Raw genomic sequence first — 26,405 nt, 5'->3', positions numbered from 1 at the left:
TCTAACAAGTGTTCCTAAGGGGCAGAGGCAACTATTCAGCAAAGCTACTGTCCAGGCTTCCTCCAGACTGGTATCTAGAGAAGGGCCTTCTTGCGGGGGATCCAGAGGGAAAGGACAGATCACCTCCTTGCACACACAGGGCCAGGTGGACAAAGTAAGTCTCCATAACGAGCAGAACTAACACAGGAAGTGGCCAGCTGCCTCTGCCCATCTCCCTCACCAGCCAGGACACCCGAAATGTCAACAGGATTTCACCTGAAATTTAAAAAAGAAAAAAATTCAAACACCAAGTTGACACTCAAGATCTTTATTGATTTAACTGTAACAGCAACCATTGGTGAGAATTTAATTTTTTCCCCTAGTTTCCAAACACTTGCTGGTTTGGAAGGACAGTCAGAAAAGACAAAAAACAAAAACCTGATCCTGGAGTCACATAGGACTGCCTCAGGACTGCATGGTGTCCTCGGCTCTCCATCCACCACAGGGAGATGGACAGGAGGGGGAATGGGACACCCGCAGCAAGAGACCAAGGGAAGACCAAGAAAAGTACTGGCAGTCTCCGCTTTTCCATTCAGAGTGGATGGAACTGGGCCACGGGTGGCACAAAGACAGGGAAGAGCGTTTTTTTTGTTTTTTGTTTTTTTAAATATATAAAATATTTTAAGGATGCTTAAAATAGACACCCAAATATGTGAGTGTCCTCTGGGCTCTCCCAGACACCCTCTTTAAGGGTCACCCCTGGTTAGAAAGGGTCTCCTCACCCAGTGGAAAGAGATGGGCTCCATCTCCAGGCGAAGGAAAGGCACTGGCTGACAGTCCTCAGTGACTGGAACAGACACCAGGAGCAGGATGACTCCCTGCACAGCTCGCCCCTCATCTCTAGTGTTCCTCCCCCACTCTCCTGGTTTCAAGTAAAAATTACCCTTGGCCTGGGCTTTTTCTTTTTTTTTTTTTTTTTAAGCTTAAGACAGAGAGGAAGGGGGTACACTGGGGCAAGAATGGATATTTTGTGCTAGATTCATTCAATCTTACATGTCCAGGAATTTTGGTTTTAAGCACCAGCAAAAGCTCCCTTTGGAAATTTCAATGTGGCCAAATGATTATCAAGCATTGCAGCATCTCCCTGCCAGCCTCCCACTCTTGGAAAGGTGGCAGAGTGAGAGTTTAAATACCCCAGGAATGTGTTTCATCTCTGCTGTTTTCCACTTGGGATCCACACAGTGTGGCTGGCCAGAGCTGCTGGCAGAGGAAGCAAGGAGAAACCACAGATCGACTGAACAGGGCTTGAAAGACTTCTCCTAAAGCTAAGCTTTGCCAAAAGGTATCAACTTCCAAGACCAGTCAGAGAGAGAAACATTAATTCCGGGGGGGTGGGAAAGGTGACACGAATGACTGTATCAATCACCCTAGCCTCGCCGTCGGTGAGCTAGTCTCAGAAACTCTATTACTCGACTGGAAAAATATGACTAGAACAGAAAATGCCCTGGGGAATAAGCATTCTAAAATACTGTGACCCAATTGCCTCAAGATCTGATGTCATCTTTTATTAAAAGCTGGGAGGTAAAGAAAAGAGTTGTTGGGGGGTAGGTGGTAATGAATGGTAACTATGTCCCCTTCAAAGTCCAGACAGAAGTTTGCCCCCTCCCCAAAGAAACAATGCTTCTTTAAAACAAATACTATCCCCCACCAGATGTCATGGGTTGGTAAGAGATTGGGTTTCGCGGTTAATAAATAGCTGTCCACAGGCATGTGGTCCAGAAACATGCCGAGAAGGGGAAATTCTGACCCAGAGAGCAAAGCAATGGGCCTCCTGTCTAGAAGGGAGTGCAGTGGGCTAAGGGCCCCTAGCTTCAAGCAGCCAAGACACTTGACACCTCATCACACCTCCAAGGTGAGGAGGAGGGAAAAATTGTTTCTGGGATACTGCTGCCAACACGATGAGCACTTTATGAGCACCTTACACGAGGTGTCTTGATCCAAGCAGGCAGTCAACATGTACTGGCTGTGCAATGGCCTCTGAGTGGAGCCTACACCTCTAGCAGGAACTATCTGAACTGGGGAGTGAAGTCTGAGAGACCCAAAGAGCTGGTAACTCAAACAGCATAAACAAAGACCATTTATTTTGACTCCATCTCAATATCGGAAGGAAAAAATTCATTTGAAGGTGCTTTAAAGATAAGTTCCTTACTCCTGGAAGAAGTACCTTTTTAAAAATAGCTGCCTCAGCAGCAATGCTTTCTCATTCAAGTATACTCTTTAAAGCAAGCAGGGCTATAGATAAGAAAATGCGGGGAAGAGGCGGAACATAAATCCAAACAAGAATTTGCATTCTTAAGATGTCTGGAAACTTTATAAACTTGGTTGGGCATGGGTGCCAGAAACACAGCAGACATTCACTAAGAATGTGTTGAACTGATGAGCCTCATCTAAGTTTCCCTTGAGCGTGAAGACAGGACTGGTGCTCTTTAAGAACCCATTTCCATCACGAAGGCCAGGATGAGGAGGGCATGAAGAGTTAAGCTGCACACCGGATTTAAAGAATCAAGCAGACCTTCTACTTCCCAGATGTTCCATTCTTATTAAGAAAGAAGTGGCTTCTCGGGTGAGAGACCCAACCCAAGTCTGCTTCAACCGGTGTGGTTTTCGAGAGCAGATGCCAAGGATTGACTCTCATGGGGACCTGGCTTTCAGATGCTGTGAGCCCCTTCACCCTGAATCTGAACAGTTAGCTTTTCCTTAGCCCAATAACCCTAGAGCTAATTCATGTTTGCTCCCTTTGCTTAACAACCCTAACTCCAATGAAGTCCACTGGAGTGGCTCAATTAGAAGAATCCAATTCCCTCTGTCAACACCTGGCTGAGGGGACAGCAAGGAAGTGGTACCGAGTCTTAGAGATACCAGAACAAGGACTTGCAATGCATCCTTGGGTTGCTGGTAGTATACATCAGGCAAACGTATAGATATATTCTCCTGGGGATTGCCGTTTCTTGCCACCCCCTCATAACTGGCAGGTGGCCATGAGGAGAGAGTCTGTTTTTTATGTTTTTCAACTCATGTCTTAGAGAACTGTCTTCAGTAACAGTACCTCTCTCAGTATGTCATCTAATTTAAAGCTACCCCCTCCTGACCTGGGTTCGCCCTCTGTTGGAGGTGAGGCATTTTAAGATACTACCACAAATGCTTTGGTCCTGCTCCATTCATCAGGGCAGGGGTAGTCCCCTCCCCGAGTGCAGGCTGGGCGTAGTGGCTTGTTGTTAAGGGACAGGATGAGGAAGGAGTGCTGGCGTGTGCTTTCAGAGACTGTCAGAAGAGCTCAGAAGTGGATTCTCAAGCCCTAGGCGACTACAGGCCCTGAGGACTCTTGACTACAACTTCCTATGACTTTGTGTCAGAACCACCAGGCTAGGCTGTTTCCCAGCTCCTAACCACAGAAACTGACTGATAATGCTTGCTCTTTTAAGATTTTTAATTGGGGGTAATCTATTAAATAGCAATAGATAACTTACACAGGTGAAAAGATAAAACTCGGCTTGGAAGCCTAACAGCTAGAAGCCAGCTTCTCTACAACGTGCTCTTGAGAACACTACAGCTATTTAAACAGAATACAGGGAAATGGTGAACTCAATACATCACACCACGAAGGAGGCAGAATCATGACAATGCATGTCTCCTGCTGGAATTTGGAGGGAGAAGGGGTCCTTTCGCATTCAGATGGATTATCCCAGAAGTACGGAAACATGGTTTTCTCATAAAAAGAAAAGTACAAATAATCACTACAATTTTAAGAATTGTCTCACACAAATGATATCTTAAGGGCATTCCTGCTCCAGGAAAAAGCCCAGGTATACCGTTCATTTAGGGTTTCAACTGTGAGATCCTCTCAAACATCCAGGAGTAAACCACCTACTGGATTCTGGCTTGCCCTGAAAATGAATCTATGAGGCCGAATTTTCAGGTGTTACCTACTGCCTTGTGAAATTATCTTTAAAACATAGATTTTTGGGAGATCCTGTCATGGTGCAGCAGAAACGAATTCAACTAGGAACCTTGAGGCTGTGGGTTTGATCCCTGGCCTCACTTGGGGGGCTGAGGATCCGGCACTGCTGTGGCTCTGGCACAGGCAGGCAGCTGTAGCTCCGATTCGACCCCTAGCCTAGGAACCTCCATATGCCGCAGGTGCAACCTTTAAACAAACAAACCCCAAAAAACACAGATTTTGGAGGCCGAACAATCACCAGAGTAATGGCCTCTGGGGAACAATTAATTGCCCTGAGCAGTAAAGAGGGTCCTTACCGAGACAGCTAAGGGGTTTGGCAGCTGCTATATGACATAGATGACGCTCCCCCAAAATACTCTCTGATTAGGGGGCCATGTGCGGAGATTCCTTAGGATAGCAAAAAAGGAGAAATGGCATCTTGAGCCTACTCAAGTCAGCAGGTCTTCCAATTCATTCCCTGTTGCTCAGTGAGCCAGCCGAATTTTCATATGCAGCAATTAATACCAAGCCAGGGAAACACTTCCACTCACTGACAGACCAACTACTTGCTGTAGCTGGGTAATATTCCACAGGGTGCCAAGGTTGGGGTTTGAGAAGAATGAAAGCTTCATTCCTGAAGAATCAAGCTCCCAATGCACCTTCGTTTTTCCCAAGCGTATGTAAAGTGAAATTTGTAGTTTAATTAAAATCAGAACAGAGATACATTAAACAAACAAACAAAAAATACTTTTCTGATCATCAATTTTTGAGACTGAAAGCATCTCCAAAACTGGAGATCCAGCTTATTCCTGAGAGACATCAACCATCACAAAAGGTTTCACTCTTTGAACTATTCACATTTTGTAGCAGAAAACAGAACAAAGTTCCTTGGACATCCTTCCTCTCTTCTGTATTTGCAGAATGTATTAGCAAAAATGTATTTGCAAACAGGGTCTTTTCGTAGCTCAAAAGAAAACCAAACAGCTTTCTTTATTAGCCAACTGGCCTGTTATTCTCACCCCAGGATCTGATCTCTTAATAAGAGGGTTCAGGGCACCAAATACAACCAGGAATTCCCAGGATACCAGTGGCTATTTTACTTATATTTCTATAAGGGGAGTCACTCTCCCGGGATTACAGTGCCAGTCAACAGTCAGGACCTCATGGTGGGGAAGGAAGCAGCAAAGGGTAAAAGAACGAGGCTTCTGTGAACAACCCAGGGAAGGCAGAACGGTCCAGTTTCACAAACCACCCACTACAAACTCCAAACATGCACACCCAAAACTTGAGGGAGAAGAAAAGAGCTCATAAGGGACTGGGGGAGACAAAGGTAGGTGACATGGAACAGCAGACTCGCCTATGGACATTTCTCACCTTCCCAACACCGGAAGATGTATAAGTAAAAAGTTGCTGTTCAAAATTGTACTGAAAACATATCTAAAAATAGGTCTGTACTCATCTTAAAAATAAAAGGTCACTCCTCAGATAAGAGGAGGGCCAGATATTATCAGATACCAACACTTGAGGTATCCTGGATGTACATCTGAAAAATGGCCTTGCAGAGAAAGGGGAAAGAGAAAGGGAGGGAGGGAGGGGGAAGGAATTCAGAGTACCATGGGAAAGGCTGGAAAATTGGGAAGAACACATTTTTAACCCATGCTTATCTATCCCAGCAGCCAAACAAAGCAGGTCCACAAAGGAAAAAAGTCTAGCTCTGTTCTACAAACACTCTGAAAGTCAACTTTAAGTTCAAAATATAAGAAACTGCAATCAGAGAGAACAACTATCACAATGCTCACTGGACTGTTTGAGTGCACTCAAACAGTGCGACATCTTCCAAGGTCATCACCCTGCAGGGTAGCGTCCTGTAGAATACGATCCTGGCCTTATCCAAAGCACCTTGTCACGTGGTAGGGACCTGCTTTAGGAGCAGGTGAAACCAGCTGGATAGCTCAGCGTACAAAAGGACTTGCAAGCAACAAGATACAAAGCAGGGAAGAATGGGAGAAGGGGAGGAAGGAAGAGCTGGTGACTGAGGACTCCCTTCTGATGCAGAGTTAAGAAATGTTTGCACAAACATGCTAAGTAAAGGAATGGGAAGATGAATTATAATACTAAAGACTGAAGACATTCCTCCCAGAGGAAGGAGGGGAAGTGGACCTCAAAACAGTGCCACAGGGTAATGCTACTAGAGTTGTACGAACAGTGCTCTGTCCCCAAGGACAAACACTTCAAGGGAAAAGGGAAAGCAGCTCTCTTCCTGTTTACCATTTCCCTCTAATGGTTTTCAGGACCCCAAACCCAGACTCCTGCAGCACTGAACCATGAGCAAGACAAGGAGAGACAGAGAGGGTAAGAATACGAATGCTGCGGAACCCAACCAACCTCCCTATCACGTCCCCAGACTTCCCAGCAGCCAATTATTGGTAGGTTGATATTTGATTGGGGATTTTTTAAAAAATGGGGGCAGGGGAGAGAACCAGAGTTTAACCGTTTTCCTCTGTGGGCTGCTTAGTTCTACAGAAATATGACAAGGGCCTTCAATCTAACTGTCTAAGTGAGAAGGGGAACAGGAAACAGGGATAAGAAATGGCTGGATGCGGCTTATCTTCGCATCCTTTGGCACCAGGAGGAGGTGGAGACTGCAACGGGGACTGCTGGTACTGCCTCTTCCATCTCTGCATTGTTGATCCCATCCGCCAAATCATGTACACACAGCTATCGGTGTTACTGCTTTTCTTCTGATCCTCGCAGGACAGTCAGATGTCCATCTCAAACTGAGCATCATCCCCTGGTAAGAATGAAGAAAAAGTTGAGCACTAAGAGGAAAAGCAAAACAGTTTTAACTATCATTCCCTCAGCACAAGATCAAAAAATAATTCATACCATTCCATTCTTTGCTGCCTTGAAACAACTATCGGGCTTTCCTTGGCTGACCTTTTGAATCTGGGTGGGGGTGAGGGGAAAGAATGGCAGTCAAATCACCCATGAGGAGGAGCAACTGGGGGAAAGGACGCAAGAGAAAACTTTCCAAGTGTTCCTTTGTCCGTAGGTTGACCAAACAGGAGCTCCTGGGGAGCACTTGGCCATCTATCAAGTTAGCACACTCTTGTGGAGGCTCTGAACTTTGGCCCTGTGCTGCATCGACACTTTGTCCAGTAAAAACTCATTTGGAATTTGAGGAGGTAGAATGCTGGCTTGTATACAGGGGTCATGGAGTGCATCCCAAGGTGTACTTTAGGAGCTGGCCATTTCCACCTCCTTCTTGTTTCCACAGACACAAAGAGGACTCACTAATAAAGTTGTGTGGGAGGAGTTCCCTTATGGCTCAGTGGGTTAAAGATCTGGCATTGTCATTGAAGTGGCTTGGGTCGCTGCTATGGCATGATTTCGAACCCTAGTCTGGGAACTTCCACATGGGTCTAAGTGTGTGTGGGGTATTGAAATATTATAGGCAGTCCTAGAAAACAGGGTGAAAAATCACACTGCTTTTCCCTACACCATAAAAAGGACATTCTTCCTATAAGAAGCAAGGTCTACTTCCTGAGAGTGATAGAAATGGGAGCTAGTAAATTGTTATGTTTCCATATGTGTATTATCCTTAGCCTAACAAAGCCTGGGTTCAAGGAGTCATCTTTGGGATTTACTATTTCTTGATTTTGAGTTCTTCCCCCAACCCCCAGCCCTACCCCACCTTGATTAGATTTGATTATGGCTTATTTATTTATTTATTTTTGCTTTTTAGGGTTGCATCCTTGGCATATGGAAGTTCCCAGGCTAGGGGTCGAATTGGAGCTATAGTTGCCAGCCTACACCACCGCCATGGCAACACCGGATCCACGCTGAATCTGCGACCTATACCATAACTCATGGCAACACCAGATCCTTAACCCACTGAGCAAGGCCAGGGATCAAACCCGCATCCTCATGGATACTAGTCAGATTTGTTTCCACTGAGCCATGCCAGGAACTCCTGGTTATGATTTAGAACTCAGCGCTTCTAGAACATTTCAACAAGCATTCGTGAAGGAAGTAGGGGGAGGTGGGAATCTTAGCGACATATAATTGAACATCAGTTACAACTCAGGCGTCGGCATTTTTTCAAACCTACACAGAACTGATACTCAAATCCTAGGGCTACCCTCATGGTCCCCAATACCAGAATTCTCTTACCAACTGCATGCTTCCTGTCATGATTGTTCAAGTTGTTCAAATTGTTTACTTCTACTTTGGAGTCTTCAATTAAGGTGCCAGGGCTGGTGACTCCTGGGATGTTGGGCAGATGGCAGGGTGGGGTCTGAGCCATGGGAGAGTTGCGACGATCCAACAGAAACTTTCGATCATAAATGATTCGAGTTCCTGGAAAACAGGGTTTCATTTTAGGACAAGGAAAGTAGAAATTTACCTTCACTTTTTTTGCTCTGAAAAATAAGAATTTAGTAATAACTCAAAAAGGCTGCTGAAATTATGAGGAATGAATCATTCTGGAGAGCAGAAAACTTAAAGTTCAATTTTCAAAAAATGAATGATGTCAGTTATTTTGGATGGAAATTTTTCTAATACAGATTTAAAACTTTTTACTGCCTTAAAAACAGTTCAACCCTTTCTTGGTGAGTCAGGGTCATTATGAAAATCATTCATTACAGTGACCTAGGAGGTCTCAGGGCCTATCCGGTTGAGGCTCTGCATTTTCCATATACTATACAGGATCGGATTGCCAAGGTTGTGCTTGTGGCCCTCCTCACCATGGTTTCTTTGCTCCTCCCCCACTGTTAGGCTAAGAATCATCTTTTTTCCATGTCTTAGTCCGCCTGCCTGCCATAACCAAACAGCATAGACTGGGTGTCTTATACAAAAATGTATTTCCTCATAGTTCTTAAGATGTGCAAGATCAAGATACCAGCATGGTCTGTTTCTGCTGAGAGCTCTATTCTGGACATGTAGATAGACACCATCTCATTGTGTCCTCTCATGGGGAGCAAGCTCTCTGGTATTTCTTTTGATATGGACACTATCGCATTGGGAGGGTCCCCACCCACAGGACTTCATCTAAACCTAATTATCTCCAAAGGCTCCACCTCTAAGTATCACCACATTACGGGGGTTAGTGCTTTAATTGATGAATGGAGGGGCATAATTCAGACTATAGCACACTCTTTACACCCATTCTAACTTGATGGATCTACCTGTTGGGTTTGGGAATTCGTGATTTGCTTAACACTGTAAAATAAGAGCAAATAGGCTGGGAAGAGGCCTGATGGCTTTCCAATGAACAAAGGGAAGTAACCTTAGTGGATGGATTTTGCACATTTGTGTCACCCTCACTTTTTTCACAGCTATGTTTCAGAAGGGTAAAGTTCGCTGTGAGATGTTCTTATTAACATTCAACTTGCAAGTCAGAATAAGATTGTTCTCACTTCTGTAGTACACCAACCCTAGAAACTCTGGGGGTGAGGTGGTGAAAAAAATGCAAGGATACAAGCAAACTTTCTCTCTCTAAATTTATTAGCCATGACATAGAACGAACTGTAATTGAACCAAGTGGAAAATAAGTAGTAGAGATTCTACCTAAATGTGTGACATATAAGAGGCACTCTGAAGAACTTCTACGGCTTTGCAGAGGTGATAAAATACATTCTTACTCTTTTGAGATATAACTCATGTACAATTCATTCATTTGAAGTGTCTGAGTCAATAGTTTTTTTGGTTTTTTTTTTTTTTGGTCTTTTTGGCTTTTCTATGACCGCTCCTGCGGCATATGGAGGTTCCCAGGCTAGGGGTCGAATTGGATATGCAGCCACCAGCCTACACCAGAGCCACAGCAACGCGGGATCCGAGCCGTGTCTGCAACCTACACCACAGCTCATGGCAACGCCAGATCCTTAACCCACTGAGCAAGGGCAGGGATAGAACCCGCAACCTCATGGTTCCTAGTTGGGTTCGTTAACCACTACGCCACCAAGGGAACTCCTGAGTCAATAGTTTTTAGTATATTCAAAGAATTGTGCAACCATCATCACAATCTACTTTAGAACACTGTCATCATTCCCAAAAGATAACCCACTTAACATTTTGCAGTCCCTCCTCACTTTCCTCCAATCTCTCCAGCCTAGTCAACCACTAATTTCTGTCTCTATAGTTTTTCCTATTCTGAACATTTCATATAAATGCAATCATGCAATATATGGTCTTTTATGACTGCTTCTTTCACTTGCAGGTTTTCAAGATTCATTCATGTTTAGCATTTATCAGAGCAGCTGACCCTTGAACAGTGCAGGTTGGAATTATTTTTCTTTTTTTGTCCTGTGGCATGCAGAAGTTCCAGGGCCAGGGATCAAATCCACGCCACAGTAGTGGCAGACTAGGATCCTTAATCCCTTAGACTGCAAGAGAACTCCTGAACTATTTTTTAGTAGTACTATATGGTCAATGGTTGGTTGAATCCACGGATGCAAGCTCCAACTACAAGTTATACTCACATTAACCCCTACATTGTTCAAAGATCAACTGTACTTCATTTTTTTTTGTTGACAAGTAAGACTCCATTGTATGTACACATCACATGTTATCAGTTAATCAGTTGATGGAACCTGGGTTGTTTCCACTTGAATAATGCTGCTATAAATTCATGTACAAGTTTTTGTGTGGATATGTGTGTGTGTGCGTGTGTGTATTTTTTTACAGCCACACTTGCAGCTATATACGGAAGTTCTTGGGCCAGGGACGCAATCAGAGCTGCAGCTGGGGCCTAAGCTAGAGCAACAACAGCATCGGATCAGAGCTGGATCTGCGACCTATGCTGTAGCCACCATGCCACAGTGGGAACTCCCCTTTGGCCATTTTTTAATGGGTTGTCTTTTTATCACTGAATTCTAAAGAGTTCTTTATATGTTATGAATACAAATTTCTTATTTATATATGCTTGGCAAATATTTTCTATTTTATGGGATGCCTTTTCACTTCTGTGATGGTATTCTTTGAAGCCTCAAAGTTTTTAATTTTTATAAAGCCCAATTTATATATTTTTCTTTTGTTCTTTTGGTGTCATAGCTAAGAAACTATTGCCTAACTGAGGTCATAAAGATTTGTGCCTACATTTTCTTCTAAGAGTTTTATGATTTTAGCCCTGATATTTTTGATCTTTGAGCCATGAGGTCCAACTTCAGTTTCTGAATGTGGATATCCAGCTGCACCAGCACTATTTGTTGAAAAGACTATTCTTTCCCCATTTAATTGTCTTAACACCGTTGTCAAAGCCTAATTGTGAGGCTTTATTTCTGGACGTCCATGGATCTATATGTCTCCTTATGGCGGTAATACACTGTCTTGATTTGTAGTAACTTTTTAAAATCAAGTGTGAGTCTTCTAAATTTGTTTTTCTTTTTCAAGATTACCTGGGCTATTTTAGTTCCCTTAAAATATTGTATGAATTTTAGGGTCAGCTTGTTAACTTCTGCAAAGAAGCCAGTTGGAATTTTGACAGGGATTGTGCTGAATATTGGGGAGTAGTGCCATCTCAACAATATTAAGTCTTCTGATCCATAAATCCATGAACATGGAATGACTTTCTATTTATTTATTTTATTGTATTTTATTATTTTTATGAAATTTTCTTTTTCTTTTTTTAAATTGTCTTTTGTCTTTTGAGGGTCACACCCATGGCATACAGAGGTTCCCAGGCTAGGGGTCTAATCGGAGCTGCAGCTGCCAGCCTACGCCAGAGCCACAGCACCTGGGACCTGAGCCGAGTCTGTGACCTACACCGTAGCTCACGGCAATGCCGTATCCTTAACCCACTGAGCGAGGCCAGGGATGGAATCTGAAACCTCATGGTTCCGAGTTGGATTTGTTTCCCCTCTACCACGACGGGAACTCCTAAAATTATTTTCTTGATTTTATTTTTGGATTGTTCATTGCAAGTGCATAGAAACACAATTGGCTTTTGTATACCAATCTTGTATTTTGTAACTTATTAAACTAACTTATTAGTTCTAATAGTTTTTTAGATATTTTAAAGGTATGTTTGGTTTTAAATGTACATAGTAAATAATTTTTTTTTTTTGGTCTTTTTGCTATTTCTTGGTCTTGGGCCGCTCCCGCAGCATACGGAGGTTCCCAGGCTAGGGGTCCAATCGGAGCTGTAGCCACCAGCCTACACCAGAGCCACAGCAACGCGGGATCCGAGCCGCGTCTGCAACCTACACCACAGCTCACGGCAATGCCGGATTGTTAACCCACTGAGCAAGGGCAGGGACCGAACCCGCAACCTCATGGTTCCTAGTCGGACTCGTTAACCACTGCGCCACGACGGGAACTCCAGTAAATAATTTTGAAACGAAGACACCCTGAAGAACTAGTGTCTTAACTGATGATGTTAATGTTCTCAAATATGGGCAGGGAAAATATGAGAACAAAACCATACTGTTTTAGGAGTGTGAATTTTAGATTACTGCAAGCCAAAAAAAAAAATTGTAGCAGATATATAGCCCCCCCCCCGCCCCAAAAAAAAGAGAGAGAGAGAGACAGAGAGGAAATCAACCTCTCAGTGACTAAGGATGCTATGGTGTAATTCAAAAGCATCTGACATTCAAAAACCAAAATTGTTAAAAGAAAAGCATTAAGATTTGACTATGAATAAAATGCTAGGGGAAAAAAAACCCCTTTAATTCCTTTGTTGTGTACTGTGTTTACTGGGAAATAATATGAATTACAACTAATTAAAAAACCTAAAATATTCAGGGTCACTTATACATAGGCATGTATAGACATATAGTTTCTAAACCAAGAAATTCAAATTTCAACTGCCAGCCCCATTCATATCAGCCCAAAGCAACGTCAATCAATACATCTACAACTAATTAGAAACAAGTTAGCCATAAATTCCTAAGGGTAAAGAAACCCCATCATACACGATATCCATAGCTTGCATATACAGCACAACATTAAAACAGAGCATGATTTTAATCAACTGGATGGAGGGTTTAAAAGAGAATCCAGGAGTTCCCACTGTGGTGCAATGGGATCAGCTATGTGGAGAGTATAATCTCATACAGTGGAGCACTAAAATTGACAGACTGAGACAAAGAAGTTTATCTATGTCATTTAAAGTTTTAAAGGTAACTACCCAGAAAAACCAAAAACTATAAAACAATTTACAGAAATGGGTAAATGGAGAGAAGGGGAAAGGAGAGGTAGAAAGTAATGAAAGTGTCCTATATTCCTCATTTTCATAACAAGGAATCAACAGTATTACCCAATGTTAAGAAATCAAGGAACTGTGGTATACATGTATTATTTACAGCAACAGTGGTATAACCAATAAAATCACTATAAACGGAAACTGTTGAAAGTAGTAGTCTACTGGCTTTTGCTTTGCAGTTTATGTGCTTCTGTTCACTTTTTCTATTTTGTCTTTAAAACATGCATATATTACTTTAGTCTTCCTATTTGGATTTCAGAACAAAAAGGCACCTTTAGATCTAGGATAACCCTGGATATTTATAAACGTTCCTTCTTCTGCCCTTGGGGACTAGATTTACTTATCAAATAAATCTAATACCCTGACCAAGCACTTTCTAAATGCTCACATTTAGGAAAACATGAGAGTAAAACTGAGTCCCTTTGATGGAGAAAAGAAAGGAGGGGGAAAAAAGCTACTTTTTGATCTAAAAACTAGTGATTTTCAAATGGCAGAAACAAGGCAAATGAATGAGACCTCAAATTATGCTTGCCAAGATGGCTGGTATAGAAATAAGGTCATTCAAGCCTAAGGGCCTCTTTCAAGACCAAGGGGCTTAGATTAAATGGTAATTAATCCATGCATTAAGCTATGTATACCCAAGAAACTGCATAACCTGAAATAAAACCATCTAGAAAAAGTCCACTGTAACATGGTTAACTAACAGGTAAGAGTTATTACACTTTCACAGGGTCCTTATCATAAAATTGCTTAACTAAAGGTGCTTGCAGAATTAGAATTAAGCATCCTCTTATGCAAATAGACAGCTCAGAACAAGAAACATTAAGTAACTTGCCCAAATTGAATAGCCTGAAGAGCTGGTGACAAAACCCTCCAAGAAGGCTGAGATGAACCTACACCCTCCCAACAATATTCCAGGCAAGAAGGGAGAGTGTGGAGTCAGACAGGGCTGGCCTCCAGGAGATTTTCTCCACTGGAGAGTAACATCTTTCTCAGAAAGCCTTTAGTGGACTTCCCCCTACAATCATTAGGCCAAAACTCAATCAGATGTCCAATAGACCAGACACTAGGGAAGCCATAGAGTAGTCAGGGTGGATTTTTTAGGGCTTGGCACATTACCACTTAAAAAAAAAAAAAAAAAAAAAAAGAGGAAATCTGGGCTAGCATGGAATAGTGAAAAGCTGTTGGGTTGGAAACCAACAGTGTTAGCCACATTTGTATTTAATATTTACCTAAATTTAATATTAATTTAACCAAAATGGATTAAAAGATTAAATTAGGAGGATGGGAGGTAAAAGTATATATATTAGAAGGAAGGTGTATATAGCAACTAGATCCTCTTCTTCTATAGTAGAAACTGTTAATATCTAAAACAAAGAAACAGCATTAAATCATGTTATTCAGAAATCCAAAGATAAATGCTAGAAGAAATTGCTAAAAGATTTTAAAATGGTTTCTCTGGTTAGTAGAACTAGATAGATGAAAGGAGATGGGGCCTAAGAATGCTGCTTTTGGAGGGGTTCCCCTGGTGGCACAGCAGGTTGAGGATCCTGTATTGTCACTGCTGTGGCTTGGATTTGATCCCTGGCTTGAGAACTTCAGCAAACTACAGGTGCAGCCAAAAAAAGAGTGCCACTTTTTGTTACTAGCCTAATAATAATACTATGTGACTTTTTTTTTTTTTGTCTTTTTGCCATTTCTTTGGGCTGCTCCTGTGGCATATGGAGGTTCCCAGGCTAGGGGTTGAATCGGAGCGGTAGCCACTGGCCTACGCCAGAGCCACAGCAACGCGGGATCCGAGCCGCGTCTGCAACCTACACCACAGCTCAACGCCGGATCGTTAACCCACTGAGCAAGGGCAGGGACCGAACCCGCAACCTCATGGTTCCTAGTCGGATTCGTTAACCACTGCACCACGATGGGAACTCCCCTATGTGACTTTTAAACTTATTTTCATAGGTATAAAAAATAAATGTAAAAGAAAAATAAAAGGGTAACTGCGTGAATATTGAAGACATCTTGCTAAGTCAAACAAGCCAGTCACAAAAGACAAGTATTTCATGACTCCATGTATATGAGGTACCTTGACTAGTTAAATTCATAGAGACAGAAAGTAGAAGGATAATTGCCAAGGGCTGGAGGGAGTAGGTAACAGGGAGTTACTGCTTGATGGGTAAAAAGTTTCTGTTTGGGAAGATGCTGTACACTTAAAAATGGTTAAAATGGTAAATTTTGTTATTTATATTTTACTACAATAAGAAATATACTTGACTTCAGACTTCCAGCCTCCAGAAAAGTAACAGAATAGAATTGAAATCTGTTTTTTAAAGCTTCCTCCCCTCCAAAAAAAAAAAAATTTTAAGATCAAGAGAAAGTGTTAAAATAGCAATGAAAACCATAAACAAAATGAAAAGACATTCTACAGGATGGAAGAAAATATCTGTGAACAACAAAGACTTAATTTCCAAAGCACACAAACAGCTCATACAACTCAGTAACAAGAAAACAAAAACCCAATAAAAAAAATCAGCATAACACCTAAATAGACATTTCTCCAAAGAAAACATACAGACAGCCAACAGGCACATGAAAAGATGCTCAACATGACTAATTAAATTATTAGGGAAATGCAAAGCAAAACTACAATGAGGTATCACCTCATACTGGTCAGAAGGGCCATCATTAAAAAGTCTACAAATAACAAATGTTACAGAAAGTGTGTCGAAAAGGGAACCCTCCTTCACTGCTGATGGGAATGTGAACCCATGTAGCCAATATGGAAAACACTGTGGAGGTTCTGAAGAAAAAAAAAAAAAACCTAAAAATAGAGTTGCTATATGATCCAGCAATCCCACTCCTGGGTATATACTTAGAGAAAACTCTAATTCTTAAAGATACATGTACCCAATGTTCATTGCAGCACTATTTATAATAGCCAAGACATGAAAGCAACCTAATATTCAGCCGCAGATGAACAGATAAAGAAGATGTGGTACATATATATACAATGGACTACTCAGCCATAAAAAAAGAATGAAATAATGATATTTAAAGCAACATGTACAGACGTAGACATTATCATACTAAGTGATATTAAGTAAGAAGGAGAAAGACAAATACCATATGCTATCATTTGTATGTGGCACCTAACATGTAATACACATGAACTTATTTACAAAACAGAAACAGACTCGCAGACATAGAAAACAAACTTACGGTTACCAAAGGGGAAAGGAAATGCGGGAAGGATAAATTAGGAGTTCGGGGTTAACATATACACACTACTACATATAAAAAGGATAATCAACAAAGACCTACTACATAGCACATGGAACTCTATGACAAGAATCTGAAAAAGGATGGATAGACGTATATGTCTAAGTGAATTACTCTGCTGTACACCTGCAACTAACACAACAATGTAAATCAACTATACCCTAATGTAAAATAAAAATAAAAATTTTTAAAAAGTGGAGAGATATTACTAAAAATATTATAAGGAATTGGGAGAGCAAGTGGCTCAAAAGAGTATTTGCAAACGTAAGTATATATAACTAAAGCCATGAAGAAGCAAGGTATCCTTCAAATTTAGAAACTGAATTGACAAAGAAACAAAGCACTTGGCAAATAACCTAAGTATTCCATTAGGAATTCTTGATAATTCTCTATCTATGCCTCATGTAAGAGCCCATCGAGATATAAGAAACAGATACAAGATGAACAAGCAGCAAGTACTTCTAATACACTCAGAAAGGTAAGAGGTTAAGTCTGCCTCTTTTCCCTCTTTCCTCCCCCACCCCCCAATAATAAGAAAGGAAACTAAGAAGTGAAAATACAGAAAGGACTTACAAAGAAAGTGGTTTTCTCTTTTTTATTCTTCCAGCTTGGGAGGATGATTAAGAAGGTCTGTGTTAGAGAACATTCTTGAATGAACTTCAGTTTTAGACATCTGTTCTTCATGGAGGCTCTGGATGAAACAACAGACTCCTAAAAGCTCTATGCCAGGTAACTTAGAGGAATCTAAAAGCTGCCTAATCCAGTTTCCTCCAGGGAGGCTGATGGTGGCCAAACCACGTTTGGTGTGTACAACCATCAAATCCCTAAAGTGCTAATAAAACCAAGAGAGGAACAACTTTTACATCAACAAAAGGCACAACTGGAGCGTCAGGATCTTATAACTTACTATGGCTACATAATCATGGCAAATGGAAGATAGCCAAGGTTTGTGAAAAGCCAACCCTACTGTCCTTGGATTAACTCTGAGTCTCAACAATTTGAAGCAAAGATTTCTGAGATATTAATGTCGAAGGATGGCTCCCTGCCCAATCATGTGGGACACGGCCAATAGAAGGACACACACCTAGGCTGAAAGGGAAGCTGATAATGACAATGTTCCTATTCAGAAGGTCCAGTGTTAGAAGAGGCTTAGACAGGCTCTGGAAGAAGCCTGCCATTTTACAGATGAAGAAACTAACATCCAAAGAAGTTAAACATATTTGTGCAAGATCACACAGTGACATGAGTCAGGAGACCAACACAAATAAGCAAGGCACTCTAAGCAAATCTGGCTCGCTTGAGTCTTGGCTGCAAAATGATGTGAAACAATCTTTTCAGTTAATATCAGTTCCAAAGTGGTATACAAACCACAAACTAATCTCAAATAAATGCCAACCAATTTTAAGTCTACCTAGCCTTGACCATCAGAAAATCTGGGTCAAAATAAAAGTACACCAAGTATGTCCACGTCTGTTTGGGCTTGAACATTTATCTTGAAATAAATTTCTCCAAAGAAATGCCTGACTCTGATTCTAGGAAAATGCTGGTTGGATCTGCCAGATTGTTGCATCCTGGATCAATTCTTTGGATTAGATTCCACAGATGTGGTTCAGCCTCTAATGCTAATAATTAATGAAGGCTCACTGCTTTGGTATGGGGAAAGCTCTCAGATCCAAGCCTGGCTTTCATTCCCACTATCTATTTTCCTCCCAAGTTCACTCCTCTCAGGCACTGGTTTCTTTTTTTGTTTTTTTGTTTTTCTTTTTTCTGGTTATGCCTGCAGCCGATGGAGTTCCTGGGTCAGGAACTGAACCCACGCCTTAGCAGCGACCCAAGCTGCTGCAGTAACACCAGATCCTTAATATGCTGCACAAGTGAGCTCCGGGCGCTTTTAAAAAAATAAAAACAATGCATATCTATCAACATTTTCTACTTTCACTTACAGTAAAAGAACTTGAACCTTTATCAATAAAGTTTGTAAGAGGCAAAAGCCCACTGGAGATCACTGGTTTAGGTCACTGTTTTTATGTGCTGTCTATTCACAATGGTTCTAGGAACTTATCAGGGGAGAGTGGTTTTATTTCAATGTAAAAGCAGCTCAACTTTAAAATAAATATTCTCTGGTGATGAGATGAACACTTCTCTGAGTTCCAAAGGATTAATTATAGCATTTTAAAATGAAACACAAGGCTCTCACACTTTCTGAGAGGTACCTCTTAGAAGCTAAAGACCAATGGTCTATCTTCACCAGTCAGCACTTCTGCTATACACACCAGGCCATTCCCCCAAAATTTAAAATTGAATAAGGAGAGCATTGCTCCCCCCTTATTTTTTTTTTTTGCTTTTTAGGTCTGCACCCACGGCATATGGACGTTGCCAGGCTAGGAGTCGAATTGGAGCTATAGCTCATGGCCTACACCACTGCCACAGCAATGCAGGATCCAAGCCATGTCTGCAGTCTATACCACAGCTTACGGCAATGCCAGATCCTTAACCCACTGAGCGAGGTCAGGGATCGAACCCACAACCTCATGATTCCTAGTCAGATTTGTTTGCGCTGCACCACGACGGGAATTCCGGTGAGCACTACCTTTGAGACCAAAGCCAGCAAATGATATCACTAGAAAAATATAGACTAATATCCCTTGTAAATATAGATGCAAAAGTCCTCAACCAAATATTAGTAAACTGAATTAACAACATATAAAAAGGATTATATACCATTATCAAATGGGATTTATCCCAGGAATGTGAGGCTGGTTCAACATCTGAAAATAATTAATGTATCATATCGACAGAACACAAAAGTCACATCATCATCTCAACAGATGCAAAAAAAAAAAAAAAAAAGCTTTTGACAAAATCCAACACCCTTTCCAAATAAAAACATTCAACAGACTAGGAATAAAAAGGAATTTCCTGAACCTGATAAAGGACATCTATGAAAAACCACAGCTACCACCCTGCCTAATGATGAAAGACTGGAGGTTTCCCCCTAATATTGAGGACAAGTTAAGAGTCCCTGTTCTCACTCTCTTGCCATTTTTGTTCATACTATACTGAAGGTTCTAGTTCTAACCTGGGCAACTAGGCAAGAAAAACAAATAAAAGCCACTTTGAATGATAAGGAAGAAGTAAAACTATCTCTATGCAAGGATGAAAATGCCAAGGAATCTACAAGAACTGAACTGTATTCTCCAGTTAATTATTCCCTACCTGTTAAGATTTTTTACTTTCTAAAACTACTTAATGAAATGAACAGCTTCATTTTGTCAGGGCATTTGCTCTAAAGAGGTGAAAAAATTATTTATTTAGATGTAAATACGTAAAATTTCTGAACTTTTGGCTTCAAGCTATGGCCTGAGAACCAGGTGAAGGCCTTTAAAAACTAGCCACATATGGGAGAGATGGCTACTGGGTGTTAAAAACAGTGTTTTGTTTTTGTGTTTTTTAGGGCTGCACCTTGGCATATGAAGTTCCTAGGCTAGGGGTCAAGTCCGAGCTACAGTTGCCAGCCTACACTACAGCCACAGCAACTCCTGATCCAAGCTGCATCTGCGAACTACACCACAGCTCACGGCAATGCCGGATCCCCCATCCCCTGAGCGAGGCCAGGGATTGAACCCGCATGCTCATGGATACTAGTCGAGGTTTGTTACTACTGCTGAGCCACAATGGGTCTTCAAAAAACCAAGTTTGATGAAATTTGAAAGTGGTAGCATAGGCCTTACCTATTCAATAAGCTGAATGACTATAAGTTTCAACTAACTTTTGTTCTAGCATAAATGGAGCAGCAAAAATCTTTTAAACATCAAATGGGGGGGGGGGGGCTGTTCCCAAGACATGCAGAAGTTCCCAGACAGGGATCGAACCCCAGCCACAGGAATGACGACACCAGATCCTTAACCCACTGCACTGCCAAGGAATTCCTTAAACATTAATTTTTTCACCTAAAGACTTGGGAGCCAAGAAAAAGGTCTATCCTTCACCAAGATTGTCCTGCTCATGCTCTCTTCCCCTCCAACCAGATGAACCAGCTTTCCCACATTATCTTTACCGTTTGGTTTGCAAATCTTTACACACACACACACACACACACAAAAGCAGTCAAGCCTACAGTATCTCCAAACCATGCACGAAGCCTCCAGTCCTCATAAATAAAAAGTCTTGCAGAACAACCCTGGTAGTGCCAGTTTGCAGGCTCATCCCTCCTGTTTCACACACAGGCCTCAGGAGAGCTAAAAGGAGTTGTGTCGCCTGCCATGCATGCTGCACTATCAGCACAGAAGAGCTGTTTGCCCTGGTCAGACTGCATCTGACTGGGGGCAGGCAGAGGCACTCCTTTCACATAATGCACCGCTATATGCTTTGGACATCAGGACAGCTACTTTCCCAGGCTCAGGATTCAGTCCCTCAACAGTAAACTGTATGATACCAACAGTACCCAACATAAAACTGAGCTACATCTTCTAATATATACTTTGGCAGCTGATAAAGATGAGACTAAAGCCAAATCTCCTCTGGAACGACAATACACATTAATTTGTCTTACTCTTGAGAAATGCCATCTTCCCTGAACACAAGACAAACGGATTGGACACCTTTCATCATGTTTTCCATGCACTTCTCACATGAAATCATGACGCCCTTTGGTTAATAACCCAAGCTAGAGAGCCAAACAAGTACATTTGCTGGTTCAGAAGTTTTCGGCCTGAAATAAACTGAATTAGAAATTTTATGACAGTGAGAAACTGGTCTTCATTCCCCATATCTACACAGAGCCCCATTCATTTCTCTCAAGAAAGGAAATGATTAACACGCGGGATCCCCCGCTCCAAATACTCTTGACTTTATTAGAGCTCACTCCAAGCTGCTTTTCTACCCTCCTTGCTGTCTTCTCTTTTACTCCCAGACACTTCCAATGGCCTTCAGATAATTCTGCCCCAGCCAGTCAGTCACAGCAACCCTCCAGCTGCCAGAGAGGAAGCTCAGGCTATGAACAAGACTTCAGTCCATCATAGTTAGTTCCTCTCTGGTGCTCTTGTTATGGCAACAAGCCTATTTTTCCACAGCTGATGAGGATACTATGCAGGAAAAGAGAGGGAAGAAAAAAAAAAAAAGGTAAAAGAGGTCTCTATGTTTCTGCTCAATCCCCAGAGCACAGCTCTCCCACAAGGAGGCAGTTCAGAACCTATTAAAAAATAAAGTAGCAGAAAGCACTGCATTAGCTAGCATTCTAGAGGAAGATCTCTTTAAGTGAGTGAGGCCAACTGTAGTAACTTTACCTTTCATTGAGTCTAGAAGCGGATCCCGCGTTGCTGTGGCTCTGGCGTGGGCCATAATCTCTTGTGGACATGGGCCGGTGGCTACAGCTCCGATTCGACCCCTAGCCTGGGAACCTCCATATGCCGTGGGAGCGGCCCAAGAAATAGCAAAAAGACAAAACAAACAAACAAACAAACAAAACTCTTCCTGGAGTCCCCACTGTGGGGGAACGGGATCAGTAGCATCTCTGCACCACCAGGATACAGGTTCAGTCCCCAGCCCAGCACACTGGGTTAAGGGATCTGGTGTTGCTGCAGCTGTGGTGTAGGTCACAACTGTGGCTTGGCTCAGATCCCTGGCCCAGGATCACCATATGCTGCAGGACGACTGAAAAAAAAAATTACCCTTCCTTAATAATGAGAAAAGATACTCTTCTAAAAATATGAAAAATAGAAAAGGTTACAGCAATTGTGTTTTCACCCACCTCTCATCTTTCAAACCGAAGGAAGGCAATTTTGAGAAAGCTTTTCAAGACAAGGGTAAGCTGTATCCTCTGCGAGTAGAGGTCCTTAAGTTAACTGTGGTTTTTTGTTTTTTGTTTTTTTTTTTGTCTTTTTGCCATTTCTTGGGCCAATTCCACGGCATATGGAGGTTCCTAGGCAAGGGGTCTAATCGAAGCTGTAGCTACCGGCCTACGCCAGAGCCACAGTAATGTGGGATCCAAGCCTCGTCTGCGACCTACACCACAGCTCACAGCAACACCAGATCCTTAACCCACTGAGCAAGGCCAGGGATTGAACCCATAACCTCATGGTTCCTAGTCGGATTCATTAACCACTCACTGCGCCATGACAGGAACTCCCACCATGTTGTGTTCTTATGCTATGAAGGTACCTGCCCAGTCTGATCATTTAGGGCCTTCAGCACATCAACTGTTATTCTGAAATGCTCTGACATGTGTATGACACTCTAGAAGATTTCCAGAAGTTTGAGACAGGAAATTCTAATTCCCTTCCTTCCTACTAAATAGAGATTTCCAGTACAAACCTACTATCACTTTTCTAAACATTTTCAAGTCTGAAATACATGTTAGCACTGGACTGTTTACAAGTTTTTTGTTTTAGAGATAAAATGCTTTTCCACTCCTAAGCCCCACCAAGATTTTAAGACCATTCTGAGCAAAGACTGCATTTCCAACTTTGTCCCCTTTTGTGCAAAGCACTGCGCTGGGCCCTCAAAACTCATTTAAGATAGCTAACCACATTAATTCAGGTGCCTAGAGTTGACCAAACAACAACCCTGCTTCAGGGAAGGAAAATTACATTGGAGGAGGAAGGGAACTGTAACAAGAGATAAACAAACCGTCAGAAAATTGGAAATTTTCGGAGTTTCCATCGTGGCTCAGCAGAAATGAATCCAGCTAGGAACCATGAGGTTGCGGGTTTGATCCCTGGCCTCGCACAGTGGGTTAAGGATCTGGCATTGCTGGGAGCTGTGGTGTAAGTCACAGATGTGGTTTGGATTTGGCGTTGCTGTGGCTGTGGCAAGGCCGGCGGCTACAGCTCGGATTTGATCCCTAGCCTGGGAACCTCCATATGCCACGAGTGTGACCCTAAAAAGCAATAAAATAAAATAAAATAAAATAAAATAAACTGGAAATTTTCCAAAAGGGCAATATTAAATCATTAAGTACTGAACATCTAAGCAGCATTTAGAGTTGTTATAAAACAGTGATTAAATCCAACCCCATAAATACATTCTCTAAGTCTTTGTGTTAAAAATCTAAACATTACAATGTGCTCTACCAAAAAATACCAGCTCACTATAATTGATGAGGTAAGACAAGTATTTAAATCTGAAATAAAAAATTCTGTAGAAACTATCTGGAGATAGGTTAAATGATATCTGAGAATGCAGTGGTGACTATTCATGCAGGGAGGAAAGGTCAATGAATCAGTAATTCTGGCAGAATCTTTCCAAGCATTGAAGGAACTAATCCAGACTATGAGACAGGCTTAAAGACCATGCCCTTACTATAAAAGCATGGTGGCTTGGCTGTTTAAAACAGGCCAAAAGGGTGCCCCTGAGGCTCTTCTCTCAGGGGATTAATGATTAATATACAGCTAAAAGTTTAGTTCCTTCCTCAAATAAATAATATCTGAGTGTAGTTGTTACTATGACATATGTTCTGAAGTGCTGGAAGCACTGCATTAGAGAATTCACAAAGAATTCTGGAAGAACTTACAAATCCCTTTACATCACCTTGGAAAACAATATCCATTTCTTAAAAGCTGTCAGTTCAAGATCAAGGCAATACTATCTGGAGCAGATTCTGGTCTGCCAAAATCTTTCACAATTGAAAGGCAAGATTTCAGTATGCTCAGAGGCTGGCCTTGAGCAGATAGATCAGGAGCCACTGCACTAGAAACGTCAGTGTTTTACAAAGTTAAAATTTCCTTAAGACCCGCTTTCCATACACATTGATGAACTTCATCATGCCTGGGTCATTGAAAAGTCTTCCAAGGCAGCCACCCTACCCCTAGAGTGGCCTGGCAGGATTCCTCTGTACAGCTCTCCCCTGGATTTTCATCCCTTGTTGGCAAGAAGATCTTCTTATTCTACCGGCCTTGCTATTGTGCAACCGATGAAAGGATTGCCAGGCCTAAGTGCAGGGGGATTGGTTGTAGTACAACTGGTGAGTCCAGCCCACAGGAATGAAGCTAGCAATCTTGTAGACTGCAGAGGCTGCCAGCAAAGCCCCAATCCTCTAGCCAGAGGCCATCCCAACACCGTAAGGCAAAGTTAAGAAGTTAAAATGAAGCACCATTTCCTTCAAAATGTCCCTCAAAAATCACTCTCCAGTCTCCTCCCTCTGGAGAAAAGCCCAGTCAGGAGACAAGACAACCTTTGCGCTCCCTTTTCCCGTGACCAATTAATTCAACGCTCTTCACCTCTACCCCAGTGTTCTTCCCGGTAAACAGTTCCTGGTCGTACTTTGAAAAGCAATACTCAGGAACCTCGCTCTGCATGGCCCTTTCCCCAGGATCAAGCAATCCCACCGGCGAGGGTGCCCTCCTTGCCAATGCTCTCTTCAGCTTATCTCCAAAAGCGTGGCAGCTAGAACTCTACCCTCAAGGCTGCCAGTGCTCCTTTCCCTAGGCCATTACTTGAGCATTATTTTAGCATTCCTCCTCCAGCCTGGGGACTCCCCCCCAACCCGTGGGGCCTCGTCCAGCAGTGTAAACAATGCTGTCAAAGCAGGATAACACTGGGCGAGGCTTCCAAACTCCGCATTCCAGTCTCCTCCTGGTGTTCTAAAAGCAGCAAAACAAGTCATCGCAGGGTCCCAGGAGCGAAATCTCTCGACTTCCTTTCTAAAAACGTCCAGGAAACAGCTCCGAAATCAAGCATGAATGTGCACAAATACACAATTTGTAAGAGACAGAGGTAACGCGGAGTGAGGGAGTGAATGCAGGCCAAGTGTAGACAAATTTGCTCGGGAGAGGAGCGAAGCGGAGAAAACTGGGTCGAGTACAAAAACCTGCCACGAAGCGGGAACAAGGGCTTTTTGTCGCTACAGGAGAGCCACGTTCCCAGAGTGGGCACGCGCTGAATCGAGCTGCTGGCGAGAGAACGCGAAGTTAAGGTTCTCAAAAGCAGTCTCACCGGGGCTTTGGTGGGGCTGGGGGGGAGGGGCCTTGGTGGAGCCCGGGTGGCCGCAGCGGCCCAGCGTGGACACGCCCTGAGTTAAAGGACCGTGGCGGGAAACTGTGGGGACACAGCGGAGGCGGGCGCGGACGCGCTCGGAAGCCCGCTGCAGGCTCCGTGTGAGGGCCGCGCGGGCGGCCGGCGCTCACCTCCCGGCGTGGTGGAGAAGAGGGTCCCCCCGGGCGTGGTGCAATAGTCATGAGGTAGCTGCGCGGCGTCGCTGATGGGCACGGTGCGGGTGGGGATGGCACGGCTCTGGCTGGGCTGGTGGCCGCTGCCGGAGGACGAGGACATGGCTCTGGGCGCGGGCTCTCAGGCTTTGTCCCGCGGGCTGGCAGGCGGGCGGCGGCGGCGGCGGCAGCTGGGGGCCCGGGCTGCTCCTGCTCTGGCGGGCGGAAGGGCGGGCGGGGCTGGACGTGCTCCGCTCGCTCCCCACTCGCTTCCTCTCGTTCCTTCGTCCCGCTCCGCTCCCGCCGCCGCCCTCTCAGCCGCCGCTGCCGCCGCCGCCCGATCCTCCGGCCTCCGCCAGCAGCCTCAGCAGCAGCAGCAGCAGCAGCAGCAGCAGCGGCAGCAGCGGCTACGACGACGACCGGAAGCGGGCGAAGGCGGGAGCCAGGGAGAGCCCAGCGTAGCGGGTCGACCGGACGTTACGTCACGAAGGGCGTGGGCACGATGGTGGGCGGGGTTGTGATAGGCGGGGCTTAAGGCCTGAGGGTGAACCTCTAGCTGGGCAGAAGCAGCGCGAAATAGTGAGACGAGAGTGATCGCGGGCGCGGAAAACTTGCTTTTTTTGTTTTTGAATTTTTTTGGTCAGTCAACAATACTTGAGCTGACTTCTGTTTACTATCTATCTAAACGAAAGCGTAATTTTACTTTTAATGGCTCAATATTAAATATAGGCAGTGCATGCACCGTGTACTAAAAAACAGAGCATACGTGGGTGCAGCAGCTAAAAAAACAAAACACACACACACACACAAA

At 43.1% G+C, this 26,405-nt stretch overlaps 1 protein-coding gene across 1 annotated transcript; it reads right to left on the bottom strand.

The window, feature by feature from the left end:
* Positions 1 to 291: 291 nt before the first annotated feature.
* EIF4EBP2 (eukaryotic translation initiation factor 4E binding protein 2) lies at positions 292 to 26,016 on the bottom strand. The gene is made up of 3 exons (XM_047759807.1): positions 25,574 to 26,016; positions 8,150 to 8,335; positions 292 to 6,767 (listed from the first exon to the last, which is right to left on the bottom strand). Exons 1-3 carry the CDS (start codon positions 25,716 to 25,718, stop codon positions 6,736 to 6,738), a joined length of 363 nt encoding a protein of 120 aa, XP_047615763.1. The 5' UTR covers positions 25,719 to 26,016; the 3' UTR covers positions 292 to 6,735.
* Between the last annotated feature and the right edge of the window lie 389 nt (positions 26,017 to 26,405).

Source organism: Phacochoerus africanus, chromosome 15 (genome assembly GCF_016906955.1).
Source record: "Phacochoerus africanus isolate WHEZ1 chromosome 15, ROS_Pafr_v1, whole genome shotgun sequence".
NCBI classification, from domain to species: Eukaryota; Metazoa; Chordata; class Mammalia; order Artiodactyla; family Suidae; genus Phacochoerus; species Phacochoerus africanus.
This window is presented reverse-complemented; position numbering and strand designations above follow the sequence as displayed.

Excerpts from the sequence above, each read along its gene's own strand:
- EIF4EBP2 (XM_047759807.1), bottom strand. The coding sequence starts at position 25,718 with ATGTCCTCGTCCTCCGGCAGCGGCCACCAGCCCAGCCAGAGCCGTGCC. Across the intron at positions 8,336-25,573 it reads CTTCTCCACCACGCCGGGAG|GAACTCGAATCATTTATGAT; the intron begins GTGAGCGCCGGC and ends CCTGTTTTCCAG. Across the intron at positions 6,768-8,149 it reads TGACAGGAAGCATGCAGTTG|GGGATGATGCTCAGTTTGAG; the intron begins GTAAGAGAATTC and ends CATTCTTACCAG.